Below are 17347 nucleotides of genomic sequence, written 5' to 3'. Positions count from 1 at the left end.
ACCATATCACTAACGCGCAACGCGCCACTGTCTTTAGACTGTTTTTTCCCTGGTCAGTGGCGCAATTGCTTTCTAAAACTGGAAAATAGCACCATGGAAGTTTTGCGCCGAAACACACCTCCTCTTTGCGCTGAACCGCCCCTGCGAGCGCAAGTTCATTCCCTAATTTATCGACGTGCGTCTGTGGAGGGAAAAGTCCCCTGTGCGCGGGTGCAAAATGATACATGCGTCGGTGTTCAAAGTCAATTGCGCTGGGTGCAAGATAGGGCCCTTTATTTCCAATAGTCCACTTCAGACATTCTACTAACAATAAGTAGTTTTGCAACAGTGTCATCTAACTCTCATTCATTTCCAAGTATTAATAATGTTTTGGGGGTTAGGGTTAGCAGACAGTCTAATGACTAGTTGACATGTACAGTAGTTGCAAAGTTACTTATAGTTAGTGGAATGTCTAAAGTGGACTTTCGAAATAAAGTGGTACCAATTTTTGTAAATGTTTTTGAAAGTCTTTTATGCTCACCAAGGCAGTTGTGCTGCTTAATACTTTTGTGGAAACTGAAATTCCAAAAGGAAAATAAATCTTTTGTAAAATTATAAATGTATTTACTGTCAATTTATTGCAAGTATTAAGTTCTTAAAAAAATAAAATAATAATTCTACTGACCCAAAACCTTTGAATGGTGTTGTATATCCTTTGGTATCAAAACGCCCACAGCTACGACAGGGTAAACGGTTTCAAGTGTGAAAAGCCCATTTTAGTCAATTACTGTCTTGAATGATCTGCATTTCCCAGATGTGTAACCCATGATAGGCCATCTGACCCTTAGATAAGCTCCAGTACCTCTCTGGCTTGAGCAATTCACTCGTAGCATGCTAGATAAAGCAGCGATTTGGCCTTTCCTCTGTCGCTTTGTCTTTTAAAGGAAATCAATTCCCCTCAACAGAAGCCTTGATATCCCGAACGACAGAGGAAATCACCCCATGGCTGCATGATCTTCCTATATACTCCAACCTTTAAAAACAAACAAAAAAAAAACACTTTCTGAAACTCTGTCGGTATGTTTTCGTGTGCCCATGGCGCATTGATTGAAATTCTCAGAACGAGGATTAAAATGGATGCCATTAAAAGCCTTTGTTGGAGATTGATGCCTTTTTTGTTTTTGTTGGTGTGCTTTTTGCTGTCTTTTGCACTTTTATTTTAAGTGCATTCAAAGGGACGAGGAGATACAGTAGTAGTGCTTGCCGCCCCTAAAGGTTTAATCACAGATAACATTTGAATTAGAAAGGCTGGTGAGAGGATATCATTTTCTCTTCTCAGAGGTTCAGCTCTTAGCTTTGGGCTCTTAGAGGTGGTTCATGGATTTAGTCGAAAGAGAGGCTCTTTGAGCGCATTTTTATGCCTTTGTGCTCAAGGCTGCTCACATTGCCACAAACACTTGACATTTTGAATGTTAACCAGTTCCAGTGAAAACAAATTATTATCAGCTTGTCCAAGCGTGTGTGCGGAGATTTAAGCAATGTCGCATAAGCAAATGTTGCCATAGATTCTCATGTTAGTGTTGATGTATTTGTTATTTGTGGCAGCACATTATTTTGAGACTTGTTAAATAGTTGTCTCCTAATGATGCGACATCGTTGTGATAATTACAGCTGAAGTAATATGTGAATTATATAGACTTTTAGGGATGTTGACTATTTTAAGAGCCCACCCAAGCTGTCTTTTGCATCTGTAACCAAATTTGTCTGGGTGGTGCATATCAGAAATTATATATATATATATGCATATACATATATGTATATATATATATAGCCTATATAACCTATATATATACGGACTAAAACGGTTTCCTTGGTTACCACCTCAATTAAACACAATGTTTGTTCGTGGGCGTCTATTTAATGCCAAGTGAAAATGACTAATCTTGTAAAACTAACTTGACTAACTTGTGGCAACTGGAACGTTTGAAAACCGTGTTGACGTAGCATTCTTATATTTAAAAAGAATAAGTAGATTCTCTCCAACCTTCTGTTTTGACTTCCTTTTTGGGGAATTGGGTTGAAGCCTTAATTAAGGGGATCAAACATTAATCCTTCTCATAATTTGTACCCTTCTTGGAAGAGATTTACAAGTAGCTGTAAATCTTTGATTTACAATGCAAATTTACTAGCGGCCCATCTGTGCTTTATCTTTTCTAATATGTCTGTTGCCATAGAGGATTTATGAACTGTGTACTTTAATTTCCTTTTCTCTCCTTTCATCAAGTTTGTCCAGCTTCTTTTGTCCTTCGGCACAGTATTCATGCCATTTGACCATAGAAAATGAGAATCTCCTCTTGTTATGTGACTTTCATTAATGGAAAGGCTCTTGCTCTGACATAATTCAAGAAAAAAAATATTATAATGTCGCTCTCTGTATTGAATACTTTTTTTTAGTTCTTTAATCAAATTCCGTTTCTTTGTTTAACCCTTAAATTCTATTTAAAACCTTAATTTTGGACAAGTATGAAAAATGCCATTGCATGACTGAGTTTTAGTATTTAATATTTGATTAACACACATACTGGTAACCAGCATGGGACTTTTTCAAGCAGTTAGCCATGAGATTATGTTATCTAGTTTAAGGCATACACACAGATCTGCTTATCTTGTTCTTCTTGTGTGATTTCATCTTTTCCCCTGGTTATCGGTCTTCACTCTAGCTCTGTTTGAGAACCTTGAGCTGTCTCGATACCTAGCGCCTACAGTACATAGGCAGCATCTTAACTATGATGAAACCTGATATAATTGGCTGATTAAAAACACCCTGCATAGGTAGCAACTCTCTAAAGTCATTCATAGCTCAAATAACGCTACTCTAGTAAAGAGCATACAAGATTCATCTAAACCTTACTGTCCAGTGATATTATTAAAGGGGTCATGAACTGATTTTTTTTTTACAATGCTTCCTAAGGTGCACTTATAATGTTAGTATGATTTTCACATAAAAATGGTCATAATGTCAAAATAAAAGGCCATAATTTAGCCTTCTGATTTGAACGCTCTGTGAGACTTCAATGTACTGTAAACGCCCACTGCTATGATTGGCTAACATATTTGAATATGAAATAAGTATTACATGTGGAACTCTCTCGAATTCTTTTACTACATTTTTACTGTTATTGCTGTCAAGATTACCTAATTGTAAAAAATGTTTATTATAGCATTATATTTAGATCTACTCCCATCACATGATAGGTTGCAGTGATGAGCATTGTAGCCGATGATAGACAAGTCTGTTGAGCGCATGAATGCAGTGATCTCGCTATTGCAGTTCTATCTCTGCACTCTCATGAATGCTTTTAAGAACTAACAGTGCAAATACAATGACAATGTAATTGATTATAACGGGAGTTTTGGCGAGAATTCAGAACTTATTCAGTGATAAACTTGTGCTATGTGATTTACAGCTCCAGCCATTATAAAGGGAGGGTTCTTTAATTGCTTTATATGATTCATTCACAATTCAAATTACAGTTTTTTTTTTCATGGTATAAAGAGAAACAATGTGAAGTTGTCCATTTAGTCACTGGCTTGATTTACTGACCCATAAATGGCATTAAACGATTTTGAGACAGAATGTCTGACTGTACGTTAATCATTACATATCAGAAATCATTGAATCACAGATTAGGCATGAAATATTAACATGGTTACTTACATGTTGTAGCATTACTGTCAGGTCCTTTACAGTAAAAGTTGGTTTGCAAAGCCTTCGCCGAAATTGCGACTGATTTACCAAATAATCCATAGTGAACTGAACAAATAATGCTCTACTGAGACATTTTGAAAATTAATAAGCACTTTCCTACTATTAGGATCCGTCGGAAGGTAATATTAAGTGATCCTGTATCATTCTTCTCATCTCATTAAAGCGCCAGTGGCTGGGGCAAAAATATGCGATGATGTAGAAGTTTGGTCACGCTATTACACCATAATGTGACAACATCCAAAAGGAATCATTTTTGAAACTTGGATTCAATAAAACCTTTGGACTAATGAGGAATTTTTGAGTTCAGAAACTGACCACTTATATGCCAAAAGATCAAGGAAAATTTAATTTCTCAACTCACAACCTCTTTAAACTATATTGAAGAAGAATTTATTTTCTATAATTCTATTAAACAGAAGAATGTTTCTTAGAAAATATCTTAATTATGCTGCCTGTAAGTGTCATTGTTCACTAAAACTATCAAAAAACTTTTTTTTAAAATTGAAATAAAGCTAAAATAAAATATAAATATTAGATGAAACGATTTACAATAAAATAAAATTAGAAGAAATGTTGCCTCAACAACTAACTGAAAAAGTTAGTTGCCACAAAAGTTAGGCAGCACACTAAGTTTTGGATCTTGCCTGTCTTTCACACTCTCTTCTTCTCTTCTTTCTTCTCTCTCACTTTCCCTAAATCATTAAGCCCGATTATACTGGGTCGATGACTTGAGTTGATTGACTGCTGATTTCTAACAGCTCCCCCTGGCTGTGAGGTGGACACGCTGTGCTATAAATCAGAAAGCTCAAGCCATTCTAGCTAATAGAATATCCCAACTCTCAGACTATAAAAAGATTACTGTTCTTCATCTGTCCGCTCCTGAGAGCCCAAACTGAACCTTGGAGAAATCCAGCTCTTAATACAATATCCCAGAAATGGAGGACGCATGAGGGGTGGAGTGATTGATCCATCACCATGGAGATTTTGTAAAGGAGGAAGGGAAGCTAAAAGCTAGAAGATTGGAATTGATTTTAGTTCTTAATGCTGCGCTGAGCTTGATTTATATTCCTCTGATGGAATGATTACCTGCATCGCTTGTCTTTTGTTTGTCTGCATTAATGTGTTTATGAGGGACTGTTGAGAGGAGGGGGGAGATACTGTCAGTTGCTCCGTCTGTGAATGGGGGCTGACAGCTCTAATAGCTGTTTGTGTTTTTGTGTCTGTCTGAGGGAGTGCTCTCTAAAATGGATTTGACAGGCTGTGAGGCTGTGTACGCCACTGTGGTCATCTTTTATTTGACTGACAGCTGTATCAAGCTGGGGAGGTAGAGATGGGCAGGTGAATCATGGCAGGCCTTGACTCCTGTGTAGGCTCCACTGAAATATCCATGACCTTGTGGCTACGTATCCACCGCAGGCTTGTTCTAACATAGACCTGGGGACGATGGCCGCCATCATGCTTGAGCTAGTATTGATTTGGATGCAATGTCTCGCGCAAGTATGAAACTGTGTTCCATTACCTGCACGGTTAGACAGGATGAGAGGTATTCGGGAATCTGGCCATGTGGAAACTGAAGTCTTCCTGAGCATGATGTGCCATGTGATTGCATCCATTAGGGATGTCAAAATGCGCTTATTTTGGTAAATACTAAAATAAAAAAATGTAAGGATACCAGGTTTTCTACAGTATCTTGAAAAGAGACACATTTTGGCACTCTACTACTATCACAGCAGTCAAGTCAGTGCTGTCAAACCAGCTGTGATGAAAATATTGGTGTGTACAGTATGATATAGTATACTGTGTATATATACACTACCATACAAGAGTTTGGAGTGGGTACGATTTTAAAAATTGTTTTAAAATAAATCTCGTATGGTCGCCAAGGCTTAAAATTTACAGTGAAAATTGATTTTGTTCAAAAATGGAGTAAAAACAGTAATATTGTGAAATACTATTACAATTTTAAATAACTTAAATATATTTTAAAAATCAATTTATTCCTGTAATGGCAAAGCTGAATTCAGCATCACCTCCATTACAGAAATCAGCTTCATATTATCATCAACACTGAAAAAAGTGGAAAGAGTTTTTCATGCAATTCATTAAAATGCCCATTTCAGTCAGACAAGTATATCGCCATTGTTATGCAAGTTAAGTTGTGTTTCTTTAGCTGTCTGAGTTTAGTTTTACTTCACTGTGTCCTCAAGAGCCTGGTAAATGACTTCAGGGTAAGCAAAGCGCATTCCAGTTTTATGTTAAAAGTGGTACAACTACAAATACATCATGTACAGTATAAACCAGCTTTGAGCTATTACAAGCTATTTTCTTGTACAGACATGCTGACACATGTCCTTTCCTAAAAAACCCAAACATGCACACTGTATCCTCTACATCCCTCCTCTTACTTCCACTCTTTCACCATCATTTATGTTCACCTTCTCTCAGCTCTCTGCAGCTCATCATTTCAAAAATAAGCCGTTCATAAGGTTGTGTGTGTGTGTGTGTGTGTGTGTGTGTGTGTGTGTGTGTGTGTGTGTGTATTGGCAGTATTAGCTTGGGCCCAGATGAAAACACACTCTTGTGATTGGTGGATATCAGTTCTTTAAAGATTTTTTACATGGCGGTCAGATTACTGTGTGTGTGAAGAAAATCTTCAGGATGGTTAATGTCAACATCAAACAGCAACCCATTTTACTACAAAAATATTACTTATTTCAGGGTGAAATTGAAACAAGAAAAAATATTTGAAACTGATATTCAGCAAGAAAAAAGTGGTTTGATTTTCATGACTCTATTTATCCTCATCTCTCTCTCATACACTGTTACACTCTCATTCCTTCTGTTGGGCATAGTTATCTGATCTAAGTGCTACTCTTTCCCATAAACACTTCAGAGTTGTCCAACGGGGTGTCTTACTTAAATTAACTTATTACACTTTCTCACTTTTCATATTAACACCTTATCTCTCGCTAAATCTTTTCCTTTCTCACACTTTTGGAAGTCTTATGATGAATAACCTGACTAATGGAGACCTATTTAACTCTAATCTTCCACTGTTAAATATTTATTAATGGTTAATGAGAGCGGTTATCTTGGCTTTTTAGAAGATAGAGAGATGGAAGATTAAACTTTATCCTTATTCTGTAACATTTGCCATCTGCTCTTTTTCCATTCTGTCTTATGAATTATACTACCATGTATCCCACTGATTCAACAGACATATTTTTAGGCTCTGATGTGTAGAGCTTGCAGGACCTCTATAAAATGGCTTTTTCGGCGAGTGTGTTGACTACTGTGTTCCTCCCCCAATCATGTATGCAGTCGGACCTGTGATTTAGTGGTTAGCACATTAAACAGTACATTGAGCTATGGTACTCGCATGTACAACAAGAGTTTCAATCTGGCTTGCAACATTTTATTTTTTGTCCTCTCACTATGTTGTGAATTAAAAACCTTGCATATAGTTGTAATAGTGTACATTAATATTACAAAAATATATTGCAAGACACAATATAACAATGTTTTTTTATAAAATGATAGATATATATTTATTTTAAAAGACAATATATAATAATATATGTTTACAACCTTGTTTGGTTGTATGGAGGCATAGCCCTGAATATGAATAAATGATAAATATGAATAGAAATGGAACAAAATCACAATATATTATCTATCTATCTATCTATCTATCTATCTATCTATCTATCTATCTATCTATCTATCTATCTGTCTATCTGTCTATCTGTCTATCTGTCTGTCTGTCTGTCTGTCTGTCTGTCTGTCTAACGATCTATCTATCTAGAGGCCTTTTGCTAAAGTGAATTTGCTTAATTTTATCATGTAAGAGTATGTGGTATATGTCATTTTATTATAGCAAAAAAAAAAATCCACAATACACCGTCTCTTGTACCTTATTTCTAGAATGCCTCAAGCTTTTATGAATGGCTTTTCTTCATCAGTTAAATGACTCGTCTCATTAATACTCATGCGCAATTGTGTGAATCGCAGCTCTCAGGGCTCTTGCTGAATTCATTATCCTTATATTACCTGTGGATCAAATATCAGCCAGAGGGCATGTGACACTTTGTCTTTATATAAAGCCAGTAAGACATTCCACAGAGCCGTTGGCTTCCAGCAGTCATAAGGAACAGTGTCCCATAGAGCTGTTCTCCTGTTGGCCAGACACACTGGCAGAACAGAAACCCTATACTGCCTGGCCAGGATAATGATTTCCTAGTGGAAGGAAAGGAACCATAAGTCAACACTGAAGTCAAACGGAATATGTGTGCTGAATCACTCGAAGTGTTTCTGAGTGCCGTGGGAAGAGAGCGTGTTAAGGACTCTTGAAGAATGTCATCTGCTTATGCGTGTCGTGACGCCGGCGGCCCTCAGGCACCCCTCGGGCTGAGCTGATTCTGCCCTTCTGCGTTAGACTCTGTAGAGCTGCGCTACAAAGCTCTCGCTCCACGCTGTGGTCACAGGCTGCACTGCTTCTGCATCTCCAAAAGCCTCTTTGACTAGACCGTGTGCATCAAAAGCTTACATATGAAGTAAAGAAACATCCTCGGATGATGAGGCACCAGCATTGTGGTGCATTTTGTTCCTGTCATAGAGTTTCTTCTGCTAAGTTCTGTATCAAAGTTATTCTTGGCAACTGGAAAGATCCATTTACATGGTACAGTATAATATATTATAAAACTGCTAAGTCAGCTTATGTTTTATCTCTGAAATTCTTCATGCTCAGCCATTCTGCTTTTTTTCTCCCAGAGATTAATCATTGAAATGTGCCACATTAATGGAACTGGATCTCTGGTGCAGAAACTGCTGCACGTCCAAAGCTTGTTCTGCACTTTTTAACTAATAAAGGCATTGAGAAATTTTTAAGCCATTACTTAATGGAAGCTTAATGCAGTGCGTCAAACATAATGATATTTCCGTGTGCCCTTTGAATACAGGTGCCCAAAAATTACATTTAATGTGTCCTTAACTTATTCAAATAAAGGTAATGCTAGCAAAGGCTAATATTGCAGCGTTAAAGGCGATAATGCCAGTGGCAGGGCGACTTGTTTGGGTTGTCGCTTGGCCTACTTAACTAGAACTCAATTTCTCACGGCATCAGATTTCTCTGCAGTATCTACAGGTGAATGTTGGATCTACCAAACTTAATCACATTTGATATCGAGGAGACGACAGAGCGGAAAGCAGCTCATGATAAACAGACTATGCACCGCACTGACATTTCATACTTGACGCCCTCTTCTTTTGTATACACGTAGCACACGCACTAGCACTCTCACACATTTCTAGTCACACCTGAAAGCCTATATCCGAGGATCATGACTAAGGGATGGTGTGGGGTGGAGTTATTTTGGGATCCCTGGGAAAAGGTCTCATGTAGACGGTAAGGGAGATTTGATAATGGGGCAGGGGGTGTGTTTTTGTGAGTATGTGTTTGTGTGTCATCTAATGGAAAATCAGCAGATGGTTTGTCTGCAATACTCTCTCTGTGGAGATACTCTGTGGCCCCTTCTTGTATGTGTTGGCCCCTTGGATGGGGAGAAGCTCTACGACCTGTAGTTTTAAAGGTTAAGAAAGTGCATGGTACAGTTCAGATAGCTGCAGGACTCCCTTCTGAAACTCCCACGTTTATGTTGTGACTCTTTATGTGAGTGTTTAAGTACAGGACGGATTTCCTATTCATGCTATTACCATGATTATAGACCTAGTGTCTAGACATTGTAAAAATGTATCCTCTTAATATCATTAAAGGATTAGTTCACCCAAAAAGGAATATTGTCATCAATGAGTGTGTTTACATACACACGTGAACACTGGTTATGGCTAATAATACAACAGCGTTTAAGCTCACACATGGTTTAAATGCTTTAAAAAGTGCTCTTTATCAGTTGAAGGCCATAAACTGTTTAAGAAAAAAATGCTTTTGGTCTGATGTGTTTCTAAAGCTGTATGAATAATGTATTGATCACTCTTTTCCATAGAATTGCAATGAATGGAGACTGGAGCATCATGGTACTTTTATTTCCTTTTTGAAGCTGTAAAACTTCATTCATCATTCAATGTAATTGCATTGAAAAGAGCAAACAGTATATTTCTCCCTTTGTTTCCCTCCCCCCAAAAAGGAAAAAAGTAATACCAGGTGCTTTCAGAACAATATGAGGGTGACAGAATTTTCATTTTCAAATTTCAATTTTCAATGCTGGGATGCACTACATGACTTCAAGTCTAAACATCATACTGCATTCTATGCAATATTTGTCAACTCTGACTACACACAATCTACAGAATGGCTCTGACTTTAGGCAACTAGCTTCAACTTCTCCAGATTGTGAAAATTTGTTTAGTGAATTCCAGCCTTAAAGTAAACAGATTTAGTTATAATCCTTTCAAACGTTTCATTTCTTGTTTTTCCCCCATTCTCATTTCTCTTTTAGGATGAACATGTGGTTCTGCTAGATGACGGTTCTCTCACACCTGGTTTGATCAAGCAGATGCATGAAGTGGCAGATGGTTTCAAGCCAAAACAACAACACTCTAAAGAACAAACAGTTGAGAAGTGTTTTCACATGATGCCTTCGGCTGCTTACGCGTAGGGTCATTATATGGACGGGAGGAGTACAATACAAAAACAGAGACACCGGAGCGGCGACTCCGTCGCAGGCTATGGGGGCCATGGTGACCTAGATTCAATGGTTGTTTTCTGGCAGGGCAAATTCATTGCCGTTTAATCCCTGCCCTGTTTTTATTCTACCTCCCTACCAGAGTGAGGCGCCACCCTCTCTCTGTCCCTGCCACCCACTTGGCCAAGACAGCTATGGCTGGAGTGAGGAAGTTGGCACGAGTAGTCAGGCACCAAGGTCTCCACCGCCTGATCCTTGCACTCATTCTCTTCTGTCTACTCTCCATGGCCTACCTGGCTTATCACGTCACTGCTGGACCCAAGATCAAGGAGGCCCCTCTGCCGCTACCACTGGGGGATTGTGTAGCTACATCGGTAGTTGGTGGCGGACAAAGGGCTCCACTGTTCCTGCCATCGCAGATCAGCCAGCGGCGACACTCGCCGAGGACAGCAGACACCTCTCGGACAGAGCCTGTGGTGTTACTCTTTGTGGAAAGCATCTACTCCCAACTCGGACAAGAGATTGTTGCCATTTTAGAGTCAAGCCGCTTTCATTACCGCACTGAAATTGCACCGGGGAAAGGGGACATGCCTCCTCTGGCTTGGCGAGGTCGTGGCCGATACACACTCATCGTCTATGAGAATCTGCTCAAGTACGTCAACTTGGACTCGTGGAACCGCCAGTTACTGGATAAATACTGCCAAGACTATGGAGTGGGAATCATTGGCTTCTACCGGGCGAATGAAAACTCGCCATCCAGCGCTCAGCTCAGAGGCTTCCCTCTGTTCTTGCGTTCGAACCTGCCACTTTGGGATTACAGAGTCAACCCTGCTGCACCCCTACTCTATATCACCAAACCCAATGAGCTGGAACCTGGTCCTCTACCTGCAGACAACTGGACCACCTTCCTGTCCAACCACAGCACCTATGAGCCTGTGCTGTTAGCTAGCCCCAGACCAGCAGAACCCAATCAGCTCCCAACACACTCACACCAACAGAGAGCGCTGCTAGCTACGGTTGTGCAGGACCTAGGTCTTCACGATGGGATTCAGCGGGTGTTCTTTGGTGGAAGCTTGACTTTTTGGCTGCACAAGCTGTTGTTTGTGGATGCTGTGGGGTATTTAACTGGCAGGAGGCTCAGCCTCTCATTGGACAGATTTTTGCTGGTGGACGTGGATGACATCTTTGTTGGGAAGGAGGGGACGCGCATGAAAGTGGCAGATGTTGAGGTAAGAGCCTTATGGAGCCTTATTTTCTGATTACATATCAATATGACTATCAAGTACATCAGAAAAATGACAATACTAATATCTTAATTTTCATTTTCAAATGTTCAACCATGAGTGTGAATTTATTATCATATTCACAAAAAGTTCATGGCCCCCAGAATGTTTTTGTATGAATGTGTGTACAGCCAATATATAAAGAAGCCTCTGCTTTAAAAAACTTTTTTTTAGCTTCATTTTGTGTGTTTTTTAAATCAACAATCATGTGGGTAAATTTAATTAAAAAGAAAAAATCAAAACAAAAAGCTGAGAAAATATTTTTTTTTACGTCTTGATCGTATTCAGAATGATGATAAAAACATAGGCTAGATTGAGTAGATCATCAGTACCAGCTTGGACTGTCGTATATTTACCTCTTCATGGGTTTGTCATTTTTCTTAGTAACTTTAGGCAGTTTAAGATTTAGTTTTTTTTCCTGGCGGACGGAAACTATCAAAAACAATTGACTTGAATTGAGGCAAAGAGTTCAGCCATATCTAGTGACCGAAATATCACAGACTTGGGGGTGGGCTGTTTTGACCTGAGTCAGTGTGCAACTGCCCAGTACACCCTAGCAAAGGAACTTATACATCTTAGCAACCATATAGAAAAACCTCGGCAACCACCACTAGGAGAAAAAAAACAAATCAAAACAAGTTTGTTGATATGAAATTGTCTGTTTGTGATAGGCTTGATACAGAATCAGACATCAGTTTGTCTTCCATCAAAGGTATCTTTTGTTTAAATAATCCCAGCTCTTTACTCTCAGAGCTTCTCTCTGACTGCCATCACACTCCCAGAGCTCCTCCATGACTGAAATGAAGCTAATGAATTAGCACGGTTAATACGGATCAGGGAGATGTATTCTCTCTGCTGTTGTTTGTAGAGAGCCTTGATTATTGTGTGAGAGGGAGAGCTTGTTTGTAATGCATTGGAGCATGGTATTCTTCTTCTTTCTCTGTCTTTCTCTCTCCCCCTCTCTCTCTCTCTCATCTCCTCAGAGTGAAAGAAGGCTCTTGCTGAAGGCTAGCATGGGGCTAATTAGACTGGCTCACTTTTTAATTTGAGCAGATAAGTTCTCATAGGGGTTTCTGTGTGGCCCAGCACACCAAAAGCAATGTCATGCCTGAGGTTTTCAGTTTCACATTTCTCTCTCATTTTTTCCTCTCTTACCCTTTCTATTTCCCCCCAGTAAGAGCGCACTTTTTCATTTTTCATCTTTTGTTCTATTCGTGTTATTGCCTTCCTTGTTTCTGCAAGACCTGTTTATCCACCTGTTCTCCAACCTGCATCTTTAAAATAACAAAATAATATACTTGATTGACTAGGACTGCCTAGGATTGTTTCGTTCTTCTGCTGAACACAAAAGAAGATATTTTAAAGAATTTTGTTTAGCAGACAGTTGACAGCAATCATTGATTTCCATAGTAGGAAAAAAAAAAACTGTCAACTGTCTGGTTACATAACAACATTCTTTAAAATACCGTTTGTGTTAAAAAAAAAAAAAGTAAATGCGAAGATAGAGGATCAATTGTGTCCCAAACAGTCAGGATGAGGAAGAGCCTGAATTTAAAGTTGAGCTATTTATGTTTGTTTTCCACATAGATAGACAGTAGAACTGATGTGCGGTCACAACTTTAAATGTGACTCATCCAGTTTAATATAATATTAAATCTTAAAAATAAAAAAAGTATTTTTTTGTTACAAATACAAAGAGAAAATGACTTTATTTTTTATTTTATTTTAATTGACTGGATTATCCAAAATTGGTATTAACACAAGGACAGTACATTGTACTGTCAACACATTTTTTTTGAATCCAGCAAAAATAACTGTTTTGCAAGATGTCATCACCGTGACTCATACTGTGATACATTTATACCACCCGCCATTAGTTGTAACCTACAGTAGCTTCATATACCCAAAATAAAAATCTTAACCCACAATAACTGCTCATCATGTGTCAGCTATAAAATTATGTATATTGAACCAGTTGGATTTTTTTCTTCTAGGCACTGCTTCACACACAGAATAAACTTCGTTCTCTGGTACCTAATTTCACCTTCAACCTGGGATTCTCTGGCAAGTTTTTTCATACAGGTATGATAAAGTTATTAGATGAGTTAAACAGGTAAAATCTATATCTCCACCTCCACACATGTATACTTTGTCTCTGTCTGATCTTGCTCTTCAGGGACAGATGAGGAAGATGAGGGTGACGACACGCTGCTCCGACACCGGCAGGAGTTCTGGTGGTTCCCGCACATGTGGAGCCACATGCAACCTCATCTCTTCCACAACGTCAGCGTGCTCGCAGAACAGATGAGACTTAATAGACAGTTTGCACAGGTCGGAATCCGCCTTGATGCATGCTAAATAATGTCGTTGAATTCTGGTGTTGCACAAGATTTTGTTTGATTTTGCATAGCTACAAGCAAAGTAATCCCAGGTTGTGTCTCTTTTAGGAGCATGGGATCCCCACAGACATGGGTTACGCTGTAGCCCCCCATCACTCAGGAGTTTACCCTGTGCACAGTCAGCTTTATGATGCCTGGAAGAGTGTATGGGGCATCAAGGTGACCAGCACAGAGGAGTATCCTCATCTCAGGCCTGCCCGCTACCGTAGGGGATTCATACACAACGGCATTCAGGTAGCAACCCAAGATCACCTGACTCAATCAAACGTGTTTCTCAGGGGGCGTTTACATAAGATGCTTGGTTGCATCTAGCAAAACAACTAGACTGAATGCAGCGCTACATTTTTTTTACTTGATGCCAGAGACGTCCATCTGAGGCCCGGTTTACACGAGAACGCTCGCGGGTGAAAACGGACAAATATTTTATCAGATGTGCGTTTCGTTTAGACGGCAACAGCGTTTTTGGGGCTTAAAAACTCAAAAAAGTGAAACCACCCTCCAGAGTGGAAATCTTAAAAACGTTCCACCGTCGCGTTCCCGTCTAAAGGGTAAAAACACAAGTCTGCTAGACAGTGAAGGCACCGATCTGCTCACGGTGGCTCTCGTCGTGTATGCGTTTACGTCACAGGCATGCACCAGTACAGGAAAATAACAAAACATTATCAAACTAAAATATAGTATTAATTTCATTGACAAAAAAAAAAAATCTGTCATTTTTGAGTGACACACGAAGAGCACCGAGGGTTAAAGCAGCAGCTTTACCGTATTAAACATGAAAAACAGTGTCAGCGTCTCTTTCACTATCATTGCTTCACATTGCCACCTAGCCGCCTGGAGTGCATACTACATCGAATTTCACACACTTTTGCGTCACCATGCACACACATTTCCCCCACATAACGTTTGTCTAAACGCAGAATAAAAAGGGATAAAGCAACGCCACTTTTGCGTTTTCTCTTCAGATCGTTTCCGTGTAAACATACTGTAGCCTTAATGTGTATGACTTCAACAGTCTCATGATAGCTGCATAACAGCTGACGCTGTCAACAATGGCAGGTATTAATGTGTCAATCATAAACTATGCAAGAGTTTTGCCTTTTGGGTATGGTAGCACACCTTAACTCGGGCTTGGTATCTTCCCCTGCAGTGGAACACCTTTAAAAAAAAAATTGTGGTAACACATTAAGGATCAGTTTATCAAAATGAGTTAATGCAGTAGGTATCATAAACTAACAACAATACTTTTTACAGCATATATTAATCAAGATTAATGCAAATTTCTATACACTAAACTTCAAAATAATATTTGTAATCGTTTTTTTAAGAATGGCTGTATTTATTTGATAATACAGTAACACAGTGTTGTGAAATATTATTACAATTTAAATTAACTGTTTTATTTTAAAATAGAATTTATTTTTCTTTAAAATTTCCAGAAGCCATTTTTTTAAATGAACATTAACCTAGATTAATAATGCTGTTAATTTTTTTCATTTTTAGTACCTGATACCTAATGCATTAACTAATATTAACAAATCAAGCCTTATTGTAATGTTACAAACGTATTTATAATATAAGTAATCATTTCCCAAGATTTCTCTCATTTCTGTTAGTGTAATTTGACTTTAATAAGTTGTGTGTGGTTTTGTGTATTAGGTTCTCCCCCGGCAGACATGTGGGCTTTTCACACACACCATCTTCTATAAAGATTATCCAGGAGGCCCTCAGGAGCTGGACAAAAGCATCCGTGGCGGAGAGCTGTTTCTTACAGTGCTGCTCAATCCGGTTAGTGTCACACCCACAAAGACACTCTAACCCAAAGAATTATGCAATATTACAAACGTTTGTTTTTTGATCCACTTGTTCCCGTCCTCTCCCATGGGTAGGTGAGTATATTCATGACTCACCTGTCAAACTACGGCAACGACCGGCTGGGCCTGTACACCTTTGAGTCGTTGGTGAGGTTTGTGCAGTGCTGGACTCACCTGCGCCTGCAGACTCTGCCTCCTGTCAGACTCGCTCACAAATACTTCCAGATTTTCCCTGATGAGAGAGACCCCTTGTGGCAGGTTTGTGCACTCACATTTTTATGGTTATTACTGAATCTCTTATTATTGGATGAATGTCATGGTTCGGCTACCAATTGTGCTAAAGACATCATAATTCACCCCAAAATCAATAGTAAAGTGAACAATATAAAAAATTATATACATTCTTTATTCTTAAAAATTGTAATATGTCATTTTAAATTATTTTTGTTTCATTGCATCTAAAATGGTTATATATATGTATGTATATACACTGCCCGCCAAAACAAAAAGTGGCACTCGCATCTAACATCAAGTTTTTGTATATAATTTATGTGTTTTATTATATATATATGTATGTGTGTGTATATATAGCGCTACAGAAACATTAATTGACAGACTTCCTGCAGTACCGTGGATCCTCTGTTAAAAACCCTTGAATTAAAATGCAGTTTACATAATGAACAGGAAAACTTACAGTACTTTTTACAACTGATTTGTATTAGTCTCATATTAATTTATGCTCATATTATTTTTAATTACTCCCCCTGATAAACAGAACCCATGTCATGACAAGAGACACAAAGACATCTGGTCCAAAGAGAAGACCTGTGACAGACTGCCCAAGTTTCTAGTGGTTGGCCCTCAGAAGACCGGTAACACAAAACATTGAAATATTATTCTTTTTTTGGTTAGAAATGAATTCCGTGTTGAACATAGATGTGAGGTTGTTTGCAGTAACAGAAGCATGAACCCGTGTTGTTTGTCAGTCTTTTAAACCATAAGAAACTAAAATACAATTCGGCGATTAGCCAGGCTTTATGATGTAGAACACATGGCATTCGAGTCACGGAACACCGAATGTTTCCAAGAAATGTGATTAATATTTGACTAAAACAGCTTGATTGTATTCTGGTGTCATGATCTTTCCGCAGGAACTACCGCACTGCACTCGTTTCTTGCCCTTCATCCTGCCATTACCAGCAGCTTCCCCAGCACCGTCACCTTTGAGGAGGTGCAGTTCTTCAGCGGACCAAACTACCAGCGAGGCATTGACTGGTAACCATGGAAACTCCATCCATGCCTCATGCTCTTTGTTTCATTTGCAAAGCTTCACTCACATCACACTGACAAAACTCATTTTTGAATTAAATGTCCTACATTTTATATTTTAGTGAGTATATTGTGCCTTAGAAAGCATGACTATTGTTATTAATGCTCATATGTTGGGTAAAGTATTACATTTATG

General features: G+C 38.7%; 1 protein-coding gene across 2 annotated transcripts in view; it reads left to right on the top strand.

Moving 5' to 3' along the window:
• ndst2b (N-deacetylase/N-sulfotransferase (heparan glucosaminyl) 2b) overlaps positions 1–17347 on the top strand; it is a 64383-nt gene that overhangs the window by 42156 nt on the left and 4880 nt on the right. For both annotated transcript variants that reach the window (XM_079594758.1, XM_079594759.1), the window contains exons 2-9: positions 10204–11618; positions 13667–13754; positions 13849–14003; positions 14120–14305; positions 15728–15856; positions 15958–16140; positions 16658–16754; positions 17034–17157. In XM_079594758.1, coding sequence (XP_079450884.1) covers positions 10584–11618; positions 13667–13754; positions 13849–14003; positions 14120–14305; positions 15728–15856; positions 15958–16140; positions 16658–16754; positions 17034–17157 — 1997 coding nt within the window. In that variant the 5' untranslated portion in view covers positions 10204–10583. The remainder of the gene's footprint in view (positions 1–10203; positions 11619–13666; positions 13755–13848; positions 14004–14119; positions 14306–15727; positions 15857–15957; positions 16141–16657; positions 16755–17033; positions 17158–17347) is intronic.

Source organism: Phoxinus phoxinus (genome assembly GCF_949152265.1).
Source record: "Phoxinus phoxinus genome assembly, chromosome: 21".
Taxonomy (NCBI): Eukaryota; Metazoa; Chordata; class Actinopteri; order Cypriniformes; family Leuciscidae; genus Phoxinus; species Phoxinus phoxinus.
The sequence above is the reverse complement of the archived record's forward strand: the minus strand, read 5'-3'. Positions and strand labels throughout refer to the sequence as shown.